The sequence below is a fragment of the Perissodus microlepis genome, chromosome 15, assembly GCF_051167445.1.
Source record: "Perissodus microlepis isolate ML-2025 ecotype Zambia chromosome 15, ASM5116744v1, whole genome shotgun sequence".
Classification (NCBI taxonomy): domain Eukaryota; kingdom Metazoa; phylum Chordata; class Actinopteri; order Cichliformes; family Cichlidae; genus Perissodus; species Perissodus microlepis.
Window position 1 is genome coordinate 23,311,405 of NC_140475.1, and position 20,341 is coordinate 23,331,745.

At 40.6% G+C, this 20,341-nt stretch overlaps 1 protein-coding gene across 4 annotated transcripts in view; it reads left to right on the plus strand.

Moving 5' to 3' along the window:
- col12a1b (collagen, type XII, alpha 1b) overlaps positions 1-20,341 on the plus strand; it is a 153,466-nt gene that overhangs the window by 39,055 nt on the left and 94,070 nt on the right. For all 4 annotated transcript variants that reach the window (XM_084953563.1, XM_084953564.1, XM_084953565.1 and 1 more), the window contains exons 14-25: positions 1,276-1,542; positions 2,450-2,642; positions 4,440-4,564; positions 6,758-6,907; positions 7,194-7,313; positions 8,375-8,539; positions 8,710-8,856; positions 10,260-10,405; positions 13,143-13,272; positions 15,990-16,135; positions 17,086-17,212; positions 18,299-18,435. In XM_084953563.1, the coding sequence (XP_084809689.1) occupies positions 1,276-1,542; positions 2,450-2,642; positions 4,440-4,564; positions 6,758-6,907; positions 7,194-7,313; positions 8,375-8,539; positions 8,710-8,856; positions 10,260-10,405; positions 13,143-13,272; positions 15,990-16,135; positions 17,086-17,212; positions 18,299-18,435 (1,853 nt within the window). The remainder of the gene's footprint in view (positions 1-1,275; positions 1,543-2,449; positions 2,643-4,439; positions 4,565-6,757; positions 6,908-7,193; positions 7,314-8,374; positions 8,540-8,709; positions 8,857-10,259; positions 10,406-13,142; positions 13,273-15,989; positions 16,136-17,085; positions 17,213-18,298; positions 18,436-20,341) is intronic.

The following is a 20,341-nucleotide window of genomic DNA, read 5'->3' on the forward strand; positions in this document are numbered from 1 at the left end:
GAGATCACAATTTTAGCTATACAGACTCAAACAATGATCCTTCACCCAATAATTGTGAGTAAAATGAAGCTAAAATGTATAAAATCATAGGTTAATTTAATAATTAATCATTATGGAAAATATGCTTGTTATAAAGTGAATGTACACCAATCAAGTAAATTTCATTTTATCAGATTCTATTAAATTCAATTTTAACAGGACAAAATCTCTAGCAGGTAAAAATCCTGAATCCAGGTTTTAGTAAATAGAACAGAGGTCGGACTCCGAAGAGCAGCTGGTGCAGACTGAGGACAGGCAGTAAGACAAAGAGCAGAAACTATCCAGCGTTCTAAAAATAAAGAAAGCACACAGACTTACAAGCAGTTTGGCAACAGCAGAGGTCAAAGATCACACACAAGAGGCGAGGAATGAACACTGGGAAAGATAATAGTAGGAACATAAAGTAAGGAGAAAGCAGAAATAACTAAGGTGCATGACAAATCAAATGAAATAATTAATTAAAAACATCATATGGGATTGCCTTTTCAGTGTGTGTGCTGTGATTGGCAGCCTTTAAAACAGAGCCTGGCTCCGTGCAGAGACTTCCTGGATAAAAAGGCCTGAGTATAAAATTTGGAGATTGAGGTGGACAAACTCACATTGATGTCACCCACTAATTTGTAGGATCTATTTTGAACCCTTGATTTTAACATAATGGCATTACCAGCTGAGTTTTTATGAAGCCAGAAGGGACCATGTTTAGAGGAGATGGTGGAGTGAAGCTGTGTCCATAGACTTAAACTAATTATTGCTAAGTAGCATGAATAAAACACTAGAAACACAAGAATTTCACTTAAACAAAACTAAAACATAGACTTAGTAGAAGGGCTGTTAGTTCAGTTAATGCCACAATAAGCCACATTATTTGTGATTATGCATTAAATTTGTTCCAAAAGGCAGTGATACCATAACCATGAGCCATTTACCATTTTGCTCAACTTTAAACGTCAATAAAATATAAACGGGGCAAGTAAAGAAAAAATAATCTTCTTCCATACGTGTGTCATAAAGAGAGAAATGAGCTCCAAGTGCCCCAAGTGGGCATCGGGGGAACTGCAGATTTGAGCATTTTTCAGCCCTGCAGGTTTCTACTTTAAAGCAAACCCTGGATAAGTCAAATATACTTTGTTTAGGTTTCCCCAGGACACATTTAAAGGGGAACTGGTACAACTAGTTTCTCTTTAACGATACTAAATTATGTTGTTGCAGTATTAAAAGTGCATTCTATGTTTTCAGCCTCTGCAGATGGGAAAAGACTGAGAGTGTCAGACGAGACAGAGAAAACCATGAGAGTCACGTGGACGCCGGCGCCGGGCAAGTTGCTCAACTACCGGCTGAAGTATGTTCCCCACAATGGAGGCAAAGAAGTGGTCCAGAAAATCCCTGCGAAGGCCACTTCTACCATCATGAAGAATCTGAAGCCTGCGACCACATACAATATCACCGTTCTGCCCATCTACAAGCGCAGGGAAGGAAAAGCAAGGCAAGGAGTAGGAACGACACGTACGTTGGTCCATAATTCAACCCTCTGAGAGACAGCACACTGCAGAAACATGTCCATCTTAGCCAAGACGTTTATACCTGTGCTCAGTCTAAAAATATGATCGCTGCTGGAACTGAATGATTAAAAAATCTGCTGCTGAGTGGCCTCTTATATTACACTTAAAAATGTAGTAGCCCTGCTTATCCATAGTTAGTAAAGTTGAAGTCTACTGAGATCAGATGAGCTTAGCTTAGGTGCTGGATGCAATGGGCACATAGTCACTCATTTAAAGTCCTTTTTTATAAGAAAAAATACTCATGTAAGAAAGTTTTCATGTTATATTGCTCTAATTTTAAAGGAGCTTTTACATAATGAGAAAAAGTAAATCTGAGGCCCACTCTAAGGATGTGTGAGGATGTGTAGCCTCCAGGGTTTAATCCTCAGTGCTGAAGTTAACTAGAGAATTGTCTGTATTTTCCAGGCAGCAGATAAACCTGGTATATTTAAAGATTTATTCACATTTTTTCAGAGAAACCTCACACCAAGTCACGGTGCCTTGGAAAAAAATATGTTTCTTTGGTCCAAGTTGCAGATTTTTTTCCCGTTTTCCCACCAAATATTTCATGGACTGACTTGTTAAGAGGAGTATTTTTCACACCATAGGTGCTGCAGCGCCTCCTCACAAGAACACTAAAATCACAGATAAACACGTGCTCAATCACACGCTAGCATTACTAACACACAGCATGACACTGGGCTTCCTAACGGTCGACACTGGGTTCAAGGAATTGTATTATGGACTAATGAGAAACTGGCTTGAATGTGGCGTGGCTGATCCTTAAAAACCTTCACCAAGAGTTGGAGTTGTGTCGAGTTTAGTTCTAAGTGAGTTTGTCCTGAATTTCCTGCTGATTTCTTCTATTTCAGTGTCACCATACAAGAGTCCCAGGAACCTTCTGACCTCAGAGCCCACCAGGACCAGTTTCAGAGTGTCCTGGGATCCAGCACCTGGGGAAGTCAGGGGCTACAAAGTCACCTTTCACCCCACAGGGAATGATATTGACCTTGAGGAGCTCCTTGTTGGCCCCTACGATAACACAGTTGTTCTAGAGGAGCTCAGGTAAGCTTTCAGAGTTATTTTATGGCATACGCAGAGGATTTCATTTAAAAGGAAACAACAAATATAGAAGACAGTCAACAGGAAAAGGCTTAAATGGACACTATGATAACAGAACTCATAAATTCTATAACTTGTCAACAATAGGATTTGGTCCAGAAAAGTAGTTTGACCCAGCAGTATCAGGGAAAGTTGCAGTTAAATATCTGCGAACTGAGGAAAGCCGTTACTGAATGTCTGGGAGAGGATTGTTGTCCCATTGTTGTCTGATAGAGGATTCTAGCTGCTCAAATGCAGGTTTTTGGACTGAATGCCAATAACATGCCAGATGCTCTCTTTCCTCTTAAGTCTGGAGAATACAGTGTCCATGTTTTCCAAAAGATTTCCAATTCTGATTCGTCTGACCACAGAAAAGTTTTCCTCTTTGTTTCTTTCTATTTTAAATGAGCTTCGGCCCAGAGAAGACAGCAGCATTTCTGTTAACTTATGAATATTTCTTTGTATGGTAGAGATGAAAGGATGAAAAGAGGAAGACAAGTTTTATGGAGAACATGCAGAGGGTTGGAGATGGAGGCAGATCATCTGCTGTGGTGAAAAAAATATTTAATGTGGATAAGAGATACATGTTAGATATTGATTCTAACAACTTGCTATGAAAATACAGATTGGGGTTATGGGTTCCTATTGGAAGGCTGTAGGGACCTGGATACAGTACAGGACCTTTTTTTTTACAGTATTCTTCTATATTACTACCTTACAATATAAAGCGCCTTGAGGCGACTGTTGTTGTGATTTGGCGCTATATGAATAAAATGGTAAAATGGTAAATGGCCTGTATTTGTATAGCGCTTTACTAGTCCCTAAGGACCCCAAAGCGCTTTACATATCCAGTCATCCACCCATTCACACACACATTCACACACTGGTGATGGCAAGCTACATTGTAGCCACAGCCACCCTGGGGCGCGCTGACAGAGGTGAGGCTGCCGGACACTGGCGCCACCGGGCCCTCTGAATAAAATTAAATGGAATTGAATTATTACAGCATGATTGCACAAAGACTAATAGAAATGTAAACGTTTACACAAAAATCATTAATTTTGATGTGGGGAAGTTGTTTTTCTGTGCTTAGACTTTATGTATATGTGTTAAACACATAAACAGTGCTAATGTTTAGGTAGCAGCTTAGCTAGCTGAATACATGGTACAAGGTTGATGCATAGTAGCAAAAGCTGTAAAGCTTTTTCAAAAATAACTTTTGTAGACTACGTTGTGTGCAGTGATTTCAGATTATATTCTGATCACAGCAGGCAGGTAAAACCTCCCAAATCTGGCTATTAGCATTGTCTGAGTAACACTGAACACAAACACATTGTTTTTAGAGAAAACTCCTTCAAAGGGAATCTCTTAATTTGAAATTCGAGGGGTAAAGTTACATCTTAGTTTGGAATTCAACCCTTAATAAATCAAATAAAGCTTTGTTATGCTTTCAAACTAACATTTATTCTTGAATCAGTGCTGCGAATCTGACTGCAGTCAAACATTTAGGTTTCAGCACACCCTCCACCAGCTATGATGTCATCTGATTGTTTATGCTGTACAAAATTGCTTAGAACTGAGGGAAGCAGGAAAGCTTCACCACTGAGATGAAACAACTTGGTAAAGTTCCACGTCTTTGGTTAAAAAAAAGTTAATATTAGTAAATGGTTCACTACTTATAGGCTTATAAGCTGATGATTTATTTTTTTTTTTTTTTGCTGATGATTTTACTGGTTTGTCTCTTTTCCCCTTTATCCTCAGATCAGGAACAAAGTACTCTGTCGCTGTGTTTGGGATGTTTGATGGAGGAGAGAGTTTGCCTCTTGCAGGAGAGGAAAAGACGACTCTCAAGGATGAACCCGAATCTCCTCATCTCACTTTTTCTGGTAAAAGCCGACAACAAACTCTCTGCGCTCGTTAGCAGGCCTGCAGAGCAGACGTTCTCCGATCTCTGACGTTGAAGTGTCGCTCAGATTAGTGCCAAAACTTTGATTTATATGTTATCACAGGGAATTGAAATCGCCGTTGCTGTGGGACTGAAACTCGGCACAGATGATTACGATTCGTTGAAATTATTTAGAGATGCTTGGCTTACATTTTCTCACCTCCCTACTGTTAGTGGGAGTGTAATGTAGTGCAGAGTTACATGCGATCAGGTGTTGACATGAATATATATATGAACTGCACAAATGACCCCCTCACATGCTGCAAGCACTGAGCTTTAATGGCATTGCCATAAGCATAAATCTTCATTAGCTCCCACAGATAACTACTGAGCTCAGGACCTGCTGACCAAATGTGTCTTTAGTCATGCAAATGTAGATATTTCCCATTTATAAGGTGTCTCAAAGATCTCTGTTTGCAGTTAGACTTTTTTATGATCCAGAGGGTTCGATGCTGGAGGGATGTATGCAGCTAGGAAAATGTTATGCTTCCCATCAGACCCCGAGGAGGTGCTGATCCGCAACAGAAATTCCTGCTGTAATGCGGAGCAGACACAGTGACCGACTGCCCACCGAGCAGGGAACGCGCCAGGCCACTCCGAGATCCTTGCTTACTGAACTGCAGCTCTAACACAGCAGGCTTTAATTCTGTGTTTTTGACAGGTCCATATGGTCTGGCAGAGCTTCTTTAATGTGTCCTTAATATGCTGCAGAAACATTATTTTTTACTGTCCATTAAATTTAATCCTTTTTAAATTTTTCTCTTTACACAAAACTGGAAAAATCTGACATTGAAGCGAGAAAACGTGATTCCAAGCATCTTTTCAGGATTTGGCTAATGGAAACGTTAACCTTCAATGCTAATTGCATCCACAAAGGAGAGTGGGAGAAAAAGTGAGGGTGAAGTGTGTGTCATCGCAAACATAAAAGGGCAGGTTTTCTGTCAATTCTGGACGAGTTGCCTGTTTAATAGCAGGATTACAGTCGAAATTACAACTTGGAGCAACAACTGGAAATTTTGTCATCACAAAAATGTATCAGATTGAACCAAGAACAATTTCGAGTCATCATGTAAATCTGAAGAAAACATTTCAAAGTAATTTGGAAGGATCTCATCTCATGCATGCTGCGCAGCCTTAGTGGAGATATACAGGTTCAGACTCATGTTACTGTTGCTTACTTGTAAACAAATAGCATCTTTTATGCAAATAATCTCAACTCCAGAAATAGTTATTTGTATTTTCTGAAACTTTCAAGCATCTTGTTTATAGTGACACCACACAGTTCCTTCAACTGAAGCTTAGACACAAAAGCAACAACAATTTGGAGCTGCTACAGGTTTCGGCAGGACACAGCCACACTGGGCTGAATTTTCATTTGCTCCTCCTCAGAGACACTGATTCCAACAGTCGTCTGCAGCTTATTAGAAACCTATGAAAGCTGCCTCTGTTTATGACATCTGTTTTTATTAATAAACGGCACCGGGACATGAGCACGTTGTTTACTGGCGGTGGTATAACTCAGACAGACCGCGGCCAAGCATCCAACTCGAGCGTCAAGCATCTGTTTCTGCTGCCTGCTAAAAGAGCTAAAAAATGAAGTTGCTCGTCTCCTCTCATCTTTTTAATCACACACACAGGCACCCTGTTTTTAACTGCTGGGCGTGTCGTCCTAAAAACATGGACGAGCGGCCATTTTTCACCCCCTACAGGTGCCTGGAGCAGGAATGCGCAGTAACTTCAGGGAGCAGGAGGCCTCGTAGATCACAGTATGGGAGAGGCTAATCGCTGCTGAGACTACAGCAGCACAAAACACCCCGAGTGTCTTGCTGTGCTGGAAGAAAGACACAGAGAGAAAAAAAGACCATGAAGAGAGCTCTTAATTCTGCACTGACAGCTGTTACACAACGTGTGAATTATTTGTGTTACATAATGTAAATCTGTTGTCTAAGCATCTTGTGATTGTGAGAGTTTTCGTGATGTACTGCTTACTCCTCTCTCCTCCTGATGTATTTCCTCTCACTCTTTCACACTTTTCCCTCGCACAGTAAGACTAAACAGACACTTGTGGTGGGTATCTGTTGTGTACCAGGTGTCTGACTAACCTCCTCTCCTCCCAACACCACCGTCTCTACAGACGCTCAGTGTAAGACCACAGCGAAGGCGGACATCGTGCTGCTGGTCGACGGCTCCTGGAGCATTGGACGCATTAACTTCAAAACCATCCGCAGCTTCATTGGTCGCATGGTCAGCGTGTTTGACATCGGCCCAGAAAGAGTCCAGATTGGTAAAGCTTTCACTATTGTTACTATAACGACATGAGTCACATGGAGGGATGTTTTCCTTCAGACAGCTGTCTCTTGGTATTCGCTTAACCTTAACCTCCCTTAATGGTATCTTTAAGCCTCAATGGAAGATATTGTGCTCATTTCTAGATCCATATTTTAATTTTGGGAATTTACAAGAGTAGCTTTGTGTGAGTAACAGTTCAATCTAACCCCATCCTATATCTGAAATAAGCTGTTTTACACCAAATCAGAGTTGCTGTATCCTTAGTGTTGTATTTTCTGCAGGTCTGGCTCAGTACAGCGGTGACCCAAAGACTGAATGGCACCTGAACGCCCACCCCACCAAAGAATCCCTGATGAATGCTGTTGCCAACCTGCCATATAAAGGAGGAAACACCATGACAGGTGATTTTTTTTTAGTACTTTGGCCCAGCTCTCACTGACCTGGGTGCCAGTGTGGGAGACAAATTTGATTCATTTTTATATACTGTGGCAAATCACAACGTATACAAAGTATAAAGTATAATTTCAAAGCACTTTACATACTGGGGCCAAAGCCTTGGCAGGTGTGAGGAAGACGATGGACAAACTACCGGAGAGAGTAGACACAAAGTTAATGAGATGCAGCATGGAGCGTGAGAGCGAGGCGAGACACACTAAGCATAGACGGTAATAATTCAACAAGACTTTTATTTTATTACTCAGTTGTATCAGTTGAAGGAGAAGGTGCTCCGAGAAGATATAAGCAGAAGTAGTACAAGTTAATAGTGACAAAACACTGGGAGCAGAAGCTGAGCTTAGCATTGAACAGCTGGAAGGAAAAGCTGATCTACTATAAGATGATGGTCTTCCATGGGAATCCAAACCTACCACTCATCGACAGACACATAGATTAATAAGGGGTTTAACTTTAAAGCAATCACAGTGAATAGGTAGAAAGCCTGCTCATCAGTTTGTTACCTGTTGAAGTTCAGCATCTGCCTGCTGAGTTGGGGTCAGAATTCACTCATCTTCCACTCTGAGTTCTTGGCTAGCTTAGTGTTAGCATGCTGTCTGTGCAGATGCTTGCAAAGAGTCGAAGTTGTGTTAGCAGCATAATTTAGTAGCTGTTTGTCCTAGATGCAGTCTCCATTTTACCATCACACTCTTGTCCTTTTGTCCAATGAAAATAAAAGTAATGTCCATATCAACACTCTTAGACTGTGGCACTGTTTTCCACCTTTGGCACGTGAACTGAAATCAGCTAACTGTGGCGTGTGTGCAAGAGGAACGGATAAGTGGGTCGATAGATAGAACCAGTTCTCGATTCCTGTCCCTGATAATGGACATATTCAGTATCACATGATCCAGCTGTAAGCTTTCTGATGGGTCAGGTTAGTTTCACAGGGGTTAAACAACAGAGAAGCAGCATGCAGTGCTTTGTGATCTGCACACATAACTGAAACTTCTTCCTCACTGTCGTGCAGGAATGGCTCTGAACTTCATCCTTCAGAACAACTTCAAACCCAACATGGGGTTGCGTCCAGACTCCCGCAAAATAGGCGTCCTGATCACTGACGGAAAATCCCAGGATGAAGTCATCTTAACTTCACAGAACCTGAGAGACAGTGGCATCGAGCTCTATGCTATTGGTGAGTGAGCTTCACTGGTTTAAAGAAAAGGAAATTAAAACACGTTTGAACTTTTAGATGATTGCTACCTGCATGCAGCGAAGCAAAAAAAAGTACCTGACTTTACTAGAATGGGCTGAAAATGATCAACCAGCAGCCTTCATCAAACTCATGGTTTATTTTTCTCACAGGTGTAAAAAACGCTGATGAGAATGAGCTGAGGTCCATCGCCTCTGACCCAGATGACATTCACATGTACAACGTCAACGACTTCAAGTTCCTGCTGGACATTGTTGACGAACTCTCTGAAAACCTGTGCAACAGCGTTAAGGGCCCAGGTAAGGAAGATGCCACATGCTCAGAACACTGGCACAGATACCTGCTAATGAGCGCTAACTAAAAGATAAAATATGTGAGTAATCAGGTCATCTTAATTATTTAATGTTATTGAGGTGCATCCATGGACCTAAACATAAACTAAGTATTGCTATGAGCAACAAACTCACCAAAACTGAAGTACAGACTTCTGGGATAGTCTGTTAGTGTACTTAACCACACAGCAGATAATTCCATTAAAATGCTCCAAGAAGTGCCAACAGCACAAAGCTGTTCTAGAGGTCCACTTCAGTGATTTGAATTAGCGTAGGTGAAGCCGAGCAGGGCTAGCAGCTACGACTGCTTATGTCTGCACCATCCTGTTAGCCATAATGGCCACATCCTTAACTTTAAGCCTTAACAAAATCCAAAGGGGTGACTTATCCAAACATTTGTTATCGACTTATCCCGAAGTTTCGTTGTACACGTACAATGACAATATAAGGCTTTTCTATTCTGTTCACCACCTGTAAGTTGGACATTTTATCATGGCAGTCTATAGGGACTGACTCTCAGTCTGAGTCTGCCTCAAGTGGACACTAGTGGAAATGCGGCTTGGTATGACAAGGCAAACACATACAGTATGCATTGGCAGAATTTAAAACAAATGAAGCAGAAAGTCCAAAGCAGTGTGATTTAAATTTATTTAATATCACAATTTCATCATAAACTTCTTATTCCTGCTCATGAAAATGCCGCAGAACATGGCAATATGGTACGCTTTAGCTAAAGATTTAAAGCTCTGTACATTTTCACAAGTAAATAGCAGTTCACAGGTCTTTGTACAAACTATTCTTTAAAATTACTGTGGTGGTGGAAACATCACAGTTTAAAAAAACAAACAGTTTTTAACATGGACAATCAGACATTGTTTTTTATTTTCCCGCAGGCTTTCAGCAGGTTTTACAGGAACCTGAGCCTATGAAATCTGCTGACAAAAACTTTTAGTCTAAATCAAAGACATTCTCTTCATTGGTACAGCTTGAGAGATGAAACTAATGGCTGCTGACAAGTAGAGAGTAGAGATTACTTTGAGTGTTTTATTATCCACAGATCAACATTATCCAGACTTGGCTGAAAGATAAAAGAAAAAATGATAAATTTGTAGATATATTTGACTCAGCTCTGCCTGACAGTCTCAATTATTTCAGACCTTCAAAGGACGTTGCGACACATCCAAGCATCTGATGGAAACTTTCGTAGTGGACGTACTTTATCTGTGTAAATCAATTTTAAGAGGAAACAATTTACAGCTGAGCCGGAGAAAACCAGTTTTTAAACGAAGCAGCCGGCCAGGAGCTTTACTGTCAGAGGAGCGAGGGCAGATTTGTGGATCCCAATATCTTTGCCGTTTGTTTCTTTTCAGATGATGAGTCAGTGGCGGCGCCCACCAACCTGGTGACCTCGGAGGTGACGCAGAGCTCTTTCCGCGCTACCTGGACTCCACCCGACGGTCCCGTGGACCAATTCCGCGTCACTTACGTGATGGCGGCCGGGGGACCCACCGAGGAGGTGAGATGAAGCTCGCCCTCCCTAAAACCAGGCAACAAGGTTTAACTCGTCAGATACCAGTCACAATAAAATTTAATTGACATAAAAAAAAAACTAAAGTAAGGAGATAGAGATGAGGAAACAGGAAATTAAAGTCAAAAGATACGCTCCAAGAAAATGATCTAAAGCAATCTCTAACATAACACACTGTTTAAAGGTATGATGAGGATAAATGAGGAGAGAGGCAGTACCCTATTTTTTCCTCTTCGCATCCTCCACCTGGTTTCGGTATAAAGTCGGGTATGTCATTGTTGTCTGGTATCCATTCTATTGTTCCATCTCTAAATGGTCAAAAGACCTTCAGATAATTGGAGTATTTTACAGGATTTCATTAGAAGAATCCGCTCAGTCTGCTTCCTGTGATGGTAAACTTTATGTTTGCCAGCTGTTGGATCATTCTCTGAATATCAAACAGCAACTTGTTTTCTTATTAATTCCCTTTGGCTCCTATTAGCTAATTAGATAATTCTTTTGTTTGTTTATAGGAAACCAAAACCACAGCTTCCTGTAAATTTCAGATAATGACAGTTGCACAAAAACAGACTAATTAACGCTAAATTCCCTCCCGCCCTCTCTCACACAAAAACAGACTCTCGGGTGAGTTTCCAAACACCCAGGTCTGGCTTTTATTCAAAACTGCACTTTAGGTGGCCCCAGGATCTGAAATGTGGATCCTGGCTGGTTTACTGAACCTACGCTGAGTTTAGACGTGATCTGTTGTCAGTTGTGTCTTTAAAAACACATTACTGGACCCTTTACTGGCTCTGGTCAGGCAGAGCCTGCGATGATTTCACTCCATCTATTTGGTTTAATGTTATAGATTCACACTGAGCCAGGATGCCTCCCCTGCAGCCACTCTTCATTAACATGTTTACATTGGACTGCTTGAACAGTGTTGGGTATTAGTGCAGACCTTATCTGCTGGGATTTACACCCACTTCAGCCTGTTACAAGGAGGGTCAGCACAGAGGCCATAGCGTGCTGCCAAGAGGTGGAACTCGTATATCACTGTGTATATTCAAAAGGAAAATTAGAAATGTGTTAAATTAATAGACAAAGAAGGGGCTGTGCGGTGAGTGAAGTGTGTTCTTGGCTTAATTTTAAGTCTTAAAAATGTACGATCAACCCGTGCAGCTGCTGTTTTAGGCAAAGACACTAAAAATCGATGCAGCTCAGTGGGATTTGTCTCTGAAAACCTGATGCTAGGATTGATATCATTATAACAAAACTATGTAATTGTTATTTTTTTAAAGGTTTGGTTGCAGAGTCTCAAATTTAGAGTGTCATCATTTGCCAGAAAGAAGAAAAAAAGTACACAATAAACAATATTGTGAACATAAAGTCCTTGGATTATGATAAGCGAATGACTGATACTGTGACAGCTCAGAAGGACGCAGGACACAAGAAAAACAAACACGTACATTCATGAAAACCCAGCACAAATATTAAATGTCTAAACTTTTACTCTTGGGTCCTGTTCAATCTGATCTCTGTGTCAGGAAAAATAATACACGATTAAGAAGATTACCCCTGTGTTTGGAGTTGCTCGTATGGTTCCTGATGCTGTACGGTTAAAGCTATAAAGCTACAGATGTTTTAAAAACTCAAAGGAAAGACTCCTATAAACAGCTGGAAGCAAGAAAAAGGTTTTCAGCTGCTGACCAGGCTGGATTGATCTGATGATCTCATTTGAGACTGAAACCATAATTAAATGTTTTATTTAAAATGATTACATATATATATATATATATATATATATATATATATATATATATATATATATATATATATATATATATATTAGTCATTATCAGCTAGTTTTAACCCACAATAGCATGGTATGTGACGTGAGTGTTCATATCAGCTGAAACTCCCTTTATTTAATGTGCTACATGTATCCCAATGTGAACTCAGGTGGGCTGGACCAGAAAAACTATTGCAAAATAAACCTTTTTTTATTTTAATGTATTGAAGTATGTTCATCAGTTACAAAGCAGATGAACATACTGAGAGATCTTATAGGTATTATAGGCACATTACAGATCACAGTGGCTTTACCAGAGCAAGGGTTCACTGCTCTGCAAGCAAGTATAATCCTGGCTCCATATTGCAAACAAATATATCTTTATGGTCGCTTCCAGTAAATTAAATCTAAAGTTTGTGCTAAAAAATAAATAAATAAAGACAATATATCAGCTTGTTTCCCATCCTATTTTGATAATCTTGAGTGTCTGATTCAATAAAGATTAAGGTAAGGTCACACCAGTGGAGTCAAATAAAACTGTGGTCGAGATCCATTGGAAACAGATTGAGCTTAATCAATCACAGACACAAATAACTTGATAAGAGGGAGATATTTTCCAGATTACCAAACTGAAGAGTCCACCAGCCTGAGAAGCTGCAGACTCTTTGTGTTTGTTTGTTATTTCTCGGCTGGGTTTGATTTTCCAGCAGAATAGTGCAGGAATGTGAAGCTATTTCAAAGCCAAGTTGAACATCCCGCACGAGGACTTTCCCACCGGCACAATAGATTCAGGCTCAACAGACTACAATTATCCAACAGTGAAAAGACAGATAAAAGTTTTAATGACATCACGAAGAGAGGCTTCTTTGGTTTGTGATCCCAGGCACTCTTTTTTGACTTTCTGAGGTGAAATTTACCAGCTACGGAATGATAACCAGTCCTTTATCATTTCAGGTGCTGGTCGACGGATCCGTGAACACCTTAGTGCTGCAGAAACTGTCGCATCTGACCGAGTACATTGTCAATGTTTACTCTGTGGTTGGCGAGGTGAACAGCGAGCCTCTGAAGGGCACTGAGACCACATGTGAGTATTTCCTCTTCACCTCTGTACCTTCTTGTTCTGTGCCGGACGTAGTGTGCACTGCTGTTATGTTTCACGGGTGTTGGAGTGGTTGGACAGTTGAAGAGGGGCAGAGACAGCGAAAAGCCTGTTCGCATCCACAAAAGTCCAATATTAGACGCCAGATAGAAGTCTCAACTGGCCCCTGGACCTTATGTTTGATTCCCCTGCTCTAAGTCATTAATGATGATCTCATGATGGTCATCATTGGTGATGATCCCTGCCCTAAATCTAACTATGCTACACTATAAGGGCAAAAGTACTGAGCAACAAAGCTTATTCTTTGAATTCAGGTGCTTTCAGTCCCATTGCCACAGGTGTATAAAATCAAGCACTGTCTGCCTTTACAAACCTTTCTGAGAGACATTGCCTCTGGCATTAACATCAGCACTAAAACTGTGTGCTGGGAGCTTCATAGCCTATCTTAAACCTCAGAGGCTTAAGCAGGATTGTTTCTCCACTCTCCAAAATTCAAAAACGGCTCTTGCCAATTGAGAGAAGAGCTGAGTTTTTATTCTTGTTGATTTTTTTAAAACCTCTTAGTTCAAAGACATGATTAAAGAGGAGGTTTGAAGGCTGATAGTATCATCGCATTGTGGTGCTTCACATTTGTGGGAAAGCGTTCTATTTCTTCCATATGGTTTGTGAGATAAACAGCTTGATTTCTCCGCTCATTATCCTGTTTTACACACATCCATGGAAGTCATCTGCCCGCCTTCATATCTGGTCCAGCATCTGTGTTTATACTACATATATTTAGCATCTGATCTGAGGTGGAAATATGTTTAACACAGTCCCATGATGCAATCCTGAGAGCGGATGTTAGTCTGAAGTAGGAAAAATGGGGCAACTGTTAAAATTAATCAGGTCTGCGGTCGTTGCATGTATCTTAGATAAACTGATAGAGTTTAACAACGTGTTTAGTGCACAGCTCTAAGTGATTTTATTTGCTCATTTGTCCTTTAAAGTTCCCTTTATTTGTGCTAAAATGTGTGATTGATTTTTACAACAGGCGGCTTCTCACTGTCATAAAACAATAACTGGCTCTTGTGTTGCTGTCGGTTTTATGGCGGCCAGCAGCTGTCAGATCACTGTGGCTTTGTTTACTGTAATTTTTAAACTAACACTCGATTAGGTCATAATGTCCTTCTTAAAACAGTGTCTATAAAGGTCTGGGGTCTGTGGGTTTGGGTGGGGGTGACATATATCATGATCTCACATAGTGCTAAAACAGTAAGGAGGTGGGACTTTTTGCAAAGCCACACTCTTAAAAAGCCAAAATTCACACATTTGTGGGTGTTTAAAAGGTTACATCCAGTTTCAAAGCAAAAGTGTGAAATACTCATCCTCCTTTCTTCTCGCTTTCCAATACAAAAAAAATGGTTTTAATGCAATTACCATAGACTGTAAATAAAAGACGGATATAGCCAGCTTCTCCCATTGGTTTGAAGCCTGTTAGCATTTTTGTTTCTTGGTCCTAAAAGTAACCTTATTTTGATGAGAGGCTTGGGTGCTAAGTCTTCAGCTAAAGGTAGTTAGTTTGGTTAGAAAGCTGCGTCCATAAACTGTGCGGGTGCACAGATCCCTGCTGGTCAGTGTTAAGTAGCCTGATAAAATATTCACTCGTCGAGACTAAAGCCCAAACTTCTTGAACAGTGTGTACCACAAATCGAGCCATATTATCAGATAATTCCAAGAATAATGCTCCAAAAGGCACAAACACATCAGAAGTCCAGTTCAGCAGAGGTGAGGCCAAACCATAGACCTGAATAATGAATATAGCTTCTCGGTCTGAAATGTGAAGCCAGTGCAGATCTTCCATGGGAAAATCCACCTTTATACTGTCTACGAGCCTAGCAGACATTAATTAGCTAGAGCTGCCTGTAATGTATCAGGATACCTGTAATTTAAAGTGGCCGTGCTCCTAATCAAGTTTCCAGATGGATGAGTTCACCCGCCATACAGTTGTTATGCAGGGAAAATATCCATAGAGACTAAAGCCGAGGCTGTAAACATGTTCAGTTCTGCAGTAAAGTTGGACTTTTTAACATGGCTTTCAGAGCCTCAAGTGGCCATTAGACGAACTGCAGTTTCTTGGACTTTATTAATTCTAACTATGCACTATTTAAGATCAGGATTTAGGAGCACACTGTTTTTTTTTATTATTATTTTTTTTAAAAAACTTCTCTTCCGTATTTATTCATCTTTTATCAAATAAAAGCACATTCAAAATTTTTAACTATTTTGACATCTGTGTGTCCAAGAAGCCAGATTTCTTCAGCAAATACCTTTCTGTGTTAACCTGGTTTTATCTTCTATATCTCTGTGTTTCCATGAAGCGTGTTGGTTAGCTTTTTTTATGTGACATCCAACAAAAAGTAACGAATAAGTCCTGAAAAATATCTTGAAAAAACAGAAGCCATCAAAAGCCCGAAGCTTTAAGATCACTTTGGGACATTTTGGGTCTGTTGGGGTCATTATCCTGTTATTGTACCAAAACCACCTCTGCATATTATAACTAAAAGGTCAAGGAGCGTTAATCCAGAAAATCTGAAAAACGGAATTCATTTCTGTGCCTGAACCAACAAACACAGAGATTTGTCCACTCTGTTACTGTTTAGCAAAGCCAAAGAAGACCGTGGCTGTGCCGTGTGTTAAACGGACTGTTTCTGTCCCCTCAGTGCCGCTGTACACAGTGAAGAACATGAACGTGTATGATGAGACCTCAGTCTCCATGAGGGTCAGCTGGGACGGAGTAGTCGGCGCCACCGGCTACATGCTGCTGTACAATTCCATCAATGCCTCCGAGCCTCAGCTGGAGAGTGAGGTACACGAACACCGAGGTTACAGTACTTTATCCCTGACAATGGTTTGGGTCTGCAAACTGTATTTATGATCCCAGTCCCAACAATGTGAGAAAGTAAACTTAATAATGTTCCCACAATGTCACAAATTCACCACAACACAGGGACGCTCGCACGTAGATTGGCACAAATCTGACACATCTCTTTATTTGCGTGTTGAGGTTTTCCACATTTATTTGATATTAGCCGGCTTCTGCTTGCATCACCTTACTACTTCCAGATGTGGATACAATGAGGAAGTAGACCTCTGCAGCCCGGCTCAGGCCAGGCCTACGAAGAGCAGAGCCCTCAGACACGCTGGGTAATGGCAAGGATTAGCTCATGGCCTGAAGTCATCGAGATGATATAAACAGAACACATGGGACTGAATGCCTCTTTGGTGTTAACCTACATTTGCGATTATACAGCTGAGGAAAATTTAAAGGATGATTAAATGTACGAGTGAGGTGGTCTTTACTGGAAATCAGGCCGAAACTGTGAAGTAGAGGGGAGCATTAACTTACTTTGCAGCACATGTTATTTGACATACAATTTCGTGAAGACCCTTTTATATCAAATTTCTCAAAATTTTCTTGCTTTTTTGTGTTTAATGTGTGATTTAAAAGAAGAAGATACATATTGAAAGGTTTAATGAATAATCAGTGAGGTTATCGGCTTACGTTCAAAGACCCCAATGGTGACCCCGAAGTGTAAGAGACAAAACCCCTGTTATATCCATGTATTCTACTTGTTACCTGGGCCATTGTTAAAGTTACTATCATTAGGACTATTAGCTACTTATTGATTGTTTTTATTTATGCTAAAAAATATTTTGACGACTCTTTTGTCTGTGCACACCAAGTTCAACCGTTCTTCCAGTTTCAATGTATGCTAGTTCCGACGGTCACTTTCCTTCACCTCTGTCCCTGTGCAGCTACGTGTTGGAGATGTAACCAGTACCCAGTTGGAGCAGCTGATACCAAACACAGCGTACAACATCAGAATTTACGCTGTGTACGGAGAAGCCACCAGCGAGCCTCTGGAGGGCACGGGAGTCACCTGTACGTAACGTTAAACTGATTTTTAACTGTTTAAAATGTGATCTCTGAGGATATTTAATAGGGGCAGAGCTCCTGTAATGACGGTGGATTAAAACTCCATCAGCAAGCCAAACACTGGACAGGTGAAGGTAGATGGAGTGTAGCTATCAGCCTGGGTGTCAAGTAGTCACGATGGAAGGAAAAATGCTATTAGAAACTCATTAAAAACTGTCCAGCAGCAGTATTTTAGCTGAAGGAAGAATCAGGTCTTTAGAAGCTGCTTCAGTTCTTTTCAGTGATCCAAAAGCATAAAACAGTCAGCCTCAGTCGGACCGTGAGCCGTCTGTCTGTGAGTCAGTGCTAACCGCTGAACCAATGTGCTGCTGATTAGTTCATCATCCTCCAATTTACCTTCATATCCATCATCATCTTGATTTTCTGGAGCCGCAAATGTCCATATTTAGCTTTCTAGATTTCTTAGCAAACTATATCTATAAACTTTACAGGAGCAACAAAGAAATAGAAGTAGATATCTACTAGTTAGTGCAAAGCACCACACAAATAAAACAAGAAAGGTTAGTAAACTACAGTGGTTTAGTAGCCAACTCATATCGTACACTGGTCATGTTCTTATAAACCTCAAAGAGCTCAACTATGTTAAAGCTGTCCGCAGACCCGCTCTGCTTCAGAAAGAATTCAAATATTTAAAATCCCTCCCCCCACTTTTCTAAAGTGTTTACTTGAAATCAGAACTTCCATCCCGGATCATTTTTTTCTCAGAAATGGTTTTTAGGAAAGGTAAGAGGTTTCGGAGTTTTATTTCATGTCAGGTGTTGTTTTATAAGAGCTGGATCTTGTCTCCGAAATTTTGGATTGAGAACTTATCGATAGAAAACAGATGCACTACAAACCAAAGCAGGACCGCTTTCTTTAAAAAAAGAAAAAAGAAAAAATAAGCTGCTGTCTGTTTTTCAGCTCTTCAGTTTTGGCCTCACAGCGTCAGCCGGCAGTGTCTTTGAATGTCTTCACAACAATGCTGAGAGTGAGGAGATGTTGTTGAGCTTCACTCAGGGTGGTTAACGTTTCCTTTGCCCTGTCTTTCCGCAGTGCCCAGGCCGGCTGCCGGACAACTGAGAATCAGCGACGTTACTCACAGCACCATGAGGCTCAACTGGGATGCTGCTCCTGGACCCGTCCGCAAATACATCATCACCTACAAACCTGAGGAAGGAGAAGTGAAAGAGGTACAGCTGTGGCTTTATGATGGTGTGCTAGCTCCACTGCAGGGTTACATGACAAATACATGAAAAACCTCAGAGGGAGTGCTAATGCAGCAGTTGTTTAATTATGGGCGGAGTTATGATCAATATATTTGATGGTCGTGGTTTATTACACTTTCTAGGTTTGAAAGCGCAAAATAATTGATTAGTCACAGTCATTTCTAGGCACATACATTAGATATTCTCAGGTTTCAGCTCTGTAATGTCAGGATTTGCTGCTTTTCACTGCTTCAATTTATTATAAACTGAACAGGCTTAGATTTTGGACAAAACTATTAATTCAGTTTATTGATTTGAATATTAATTTGTAGATTAATCAGTGATAAAATGAGAACCAGCATGCCTCCCATTCATGTCAGTCCCATAGAAAGCACCAGTATGTGGCCTCCTAAGTCGTCACCTTATTCAGTGCTGATTGTTTGTTCATTGAAGGAAATAATGATAATTCGTTTGAAAGAAGAAGCAAAAATCAGCTTAAGGAGGTTGAGGGGAAGTAGGCTTTAACCCCATGTCCCTGTTTTAGTTGTGTTAAGGCATGAAAACTACCTGGTTAAACTCAGGAAAATTTAATTTAATTTAAAATAAAATGTAACCAAATGTAACCAGAATGTTGATTTCAACAATAGAGTTTATGCACTTTTTTGCACTGCACAGTTCTCCTACACAATCTCCAAGTCACTGATCAGAATGGACGATAAAGGGACTGTGAGAGGGCACCTAGTGGCTATAACTGATGTCTGTCTGTTTCCAGAGTGCATTAAATTGGACGTCTTTATTTTAATTCAGTATGATTCCATTTTATTCATATAGTCATACTTCACAATAAAAGTGCTCTCAAAGGCCTTCTATATTATAAGGTGAAGACCTTACAACATTAAGAAAATAAGCACTTGCAAACAGTGGGGAGGAAAAACTCCCTTTTTAACAGGAAGAAGATTCCCAGTAGAATCAGCATCAGCACACAAACTTAAAGAGGAGAGGAGGAGAAATGCTCAGTGCATCATGGGAAGTCCCCCGGCAGCCTGAGCCTATAGCACATAGGTGTCAAACTCTGGCCCGTGGGCCAAATTTGGCCCGCAGCCTAATTACATTTGGCCCGTGAAGCCATACCAAATTACTATTAGAGCTGGCCTACTGGTATTATACAGCTAATATATATATTGTTTAGTATTAAGCTTTGCTTGTTCCATATTCAGTTTTTCAGCAAAACGTGTTTGAGTCCATAAGAAAAGATTCATTCTTATATCTGGAGGAATAAATATATTTCAATAAATATTAATGTTAGCCCGTGACTTTGTTCCAGTTTTGAATTTTGGCCCACTGTGTATTTGAGTTTGACACCCCTGCTATAGCAACATGAAGAAGGTACGGTTCAAGGTCACCTGAGCCAGCCCTAACTAGAAGTTTAAAGCCTAATTGTAATAGTATAGAGGCCGTCTGTCTCCCGAAATGAAGCGGGGAGATGGTTCCACAGCAGAGCGGCCTGAAAGCTGAGGCCTCTGCCTCCTGTTCAGCTTTTAGAAACTCTGCAACTACAAATAAGCCTGCAGTCTGAAAGTGAAGTGGTCTGCAGGGATAAAATAATACTAAGAGGTCTTTAACACACGACGGAGTCTGATCGATCAGGACTTTATGTGTGAGGAGAAGCGTGACGTCCAACTTTTCTAAATCAGGCTCAGTAAGTGCAGCTGTGATCTTTTTCCATTGGCACGTATCAGCTGTCACTCCCTCATCGAATAAAAAGTTGCGTCTGTTTGAAAGTGCTTGTATTGTTTGTAAGGTCATTGAGGGTTGGCGTTGAACAATAGAGCCTCACAGAGAGCCTCGTATGGGTGAAGTTTTACTCAGCAGAGATATCTTCGTTCTGGGA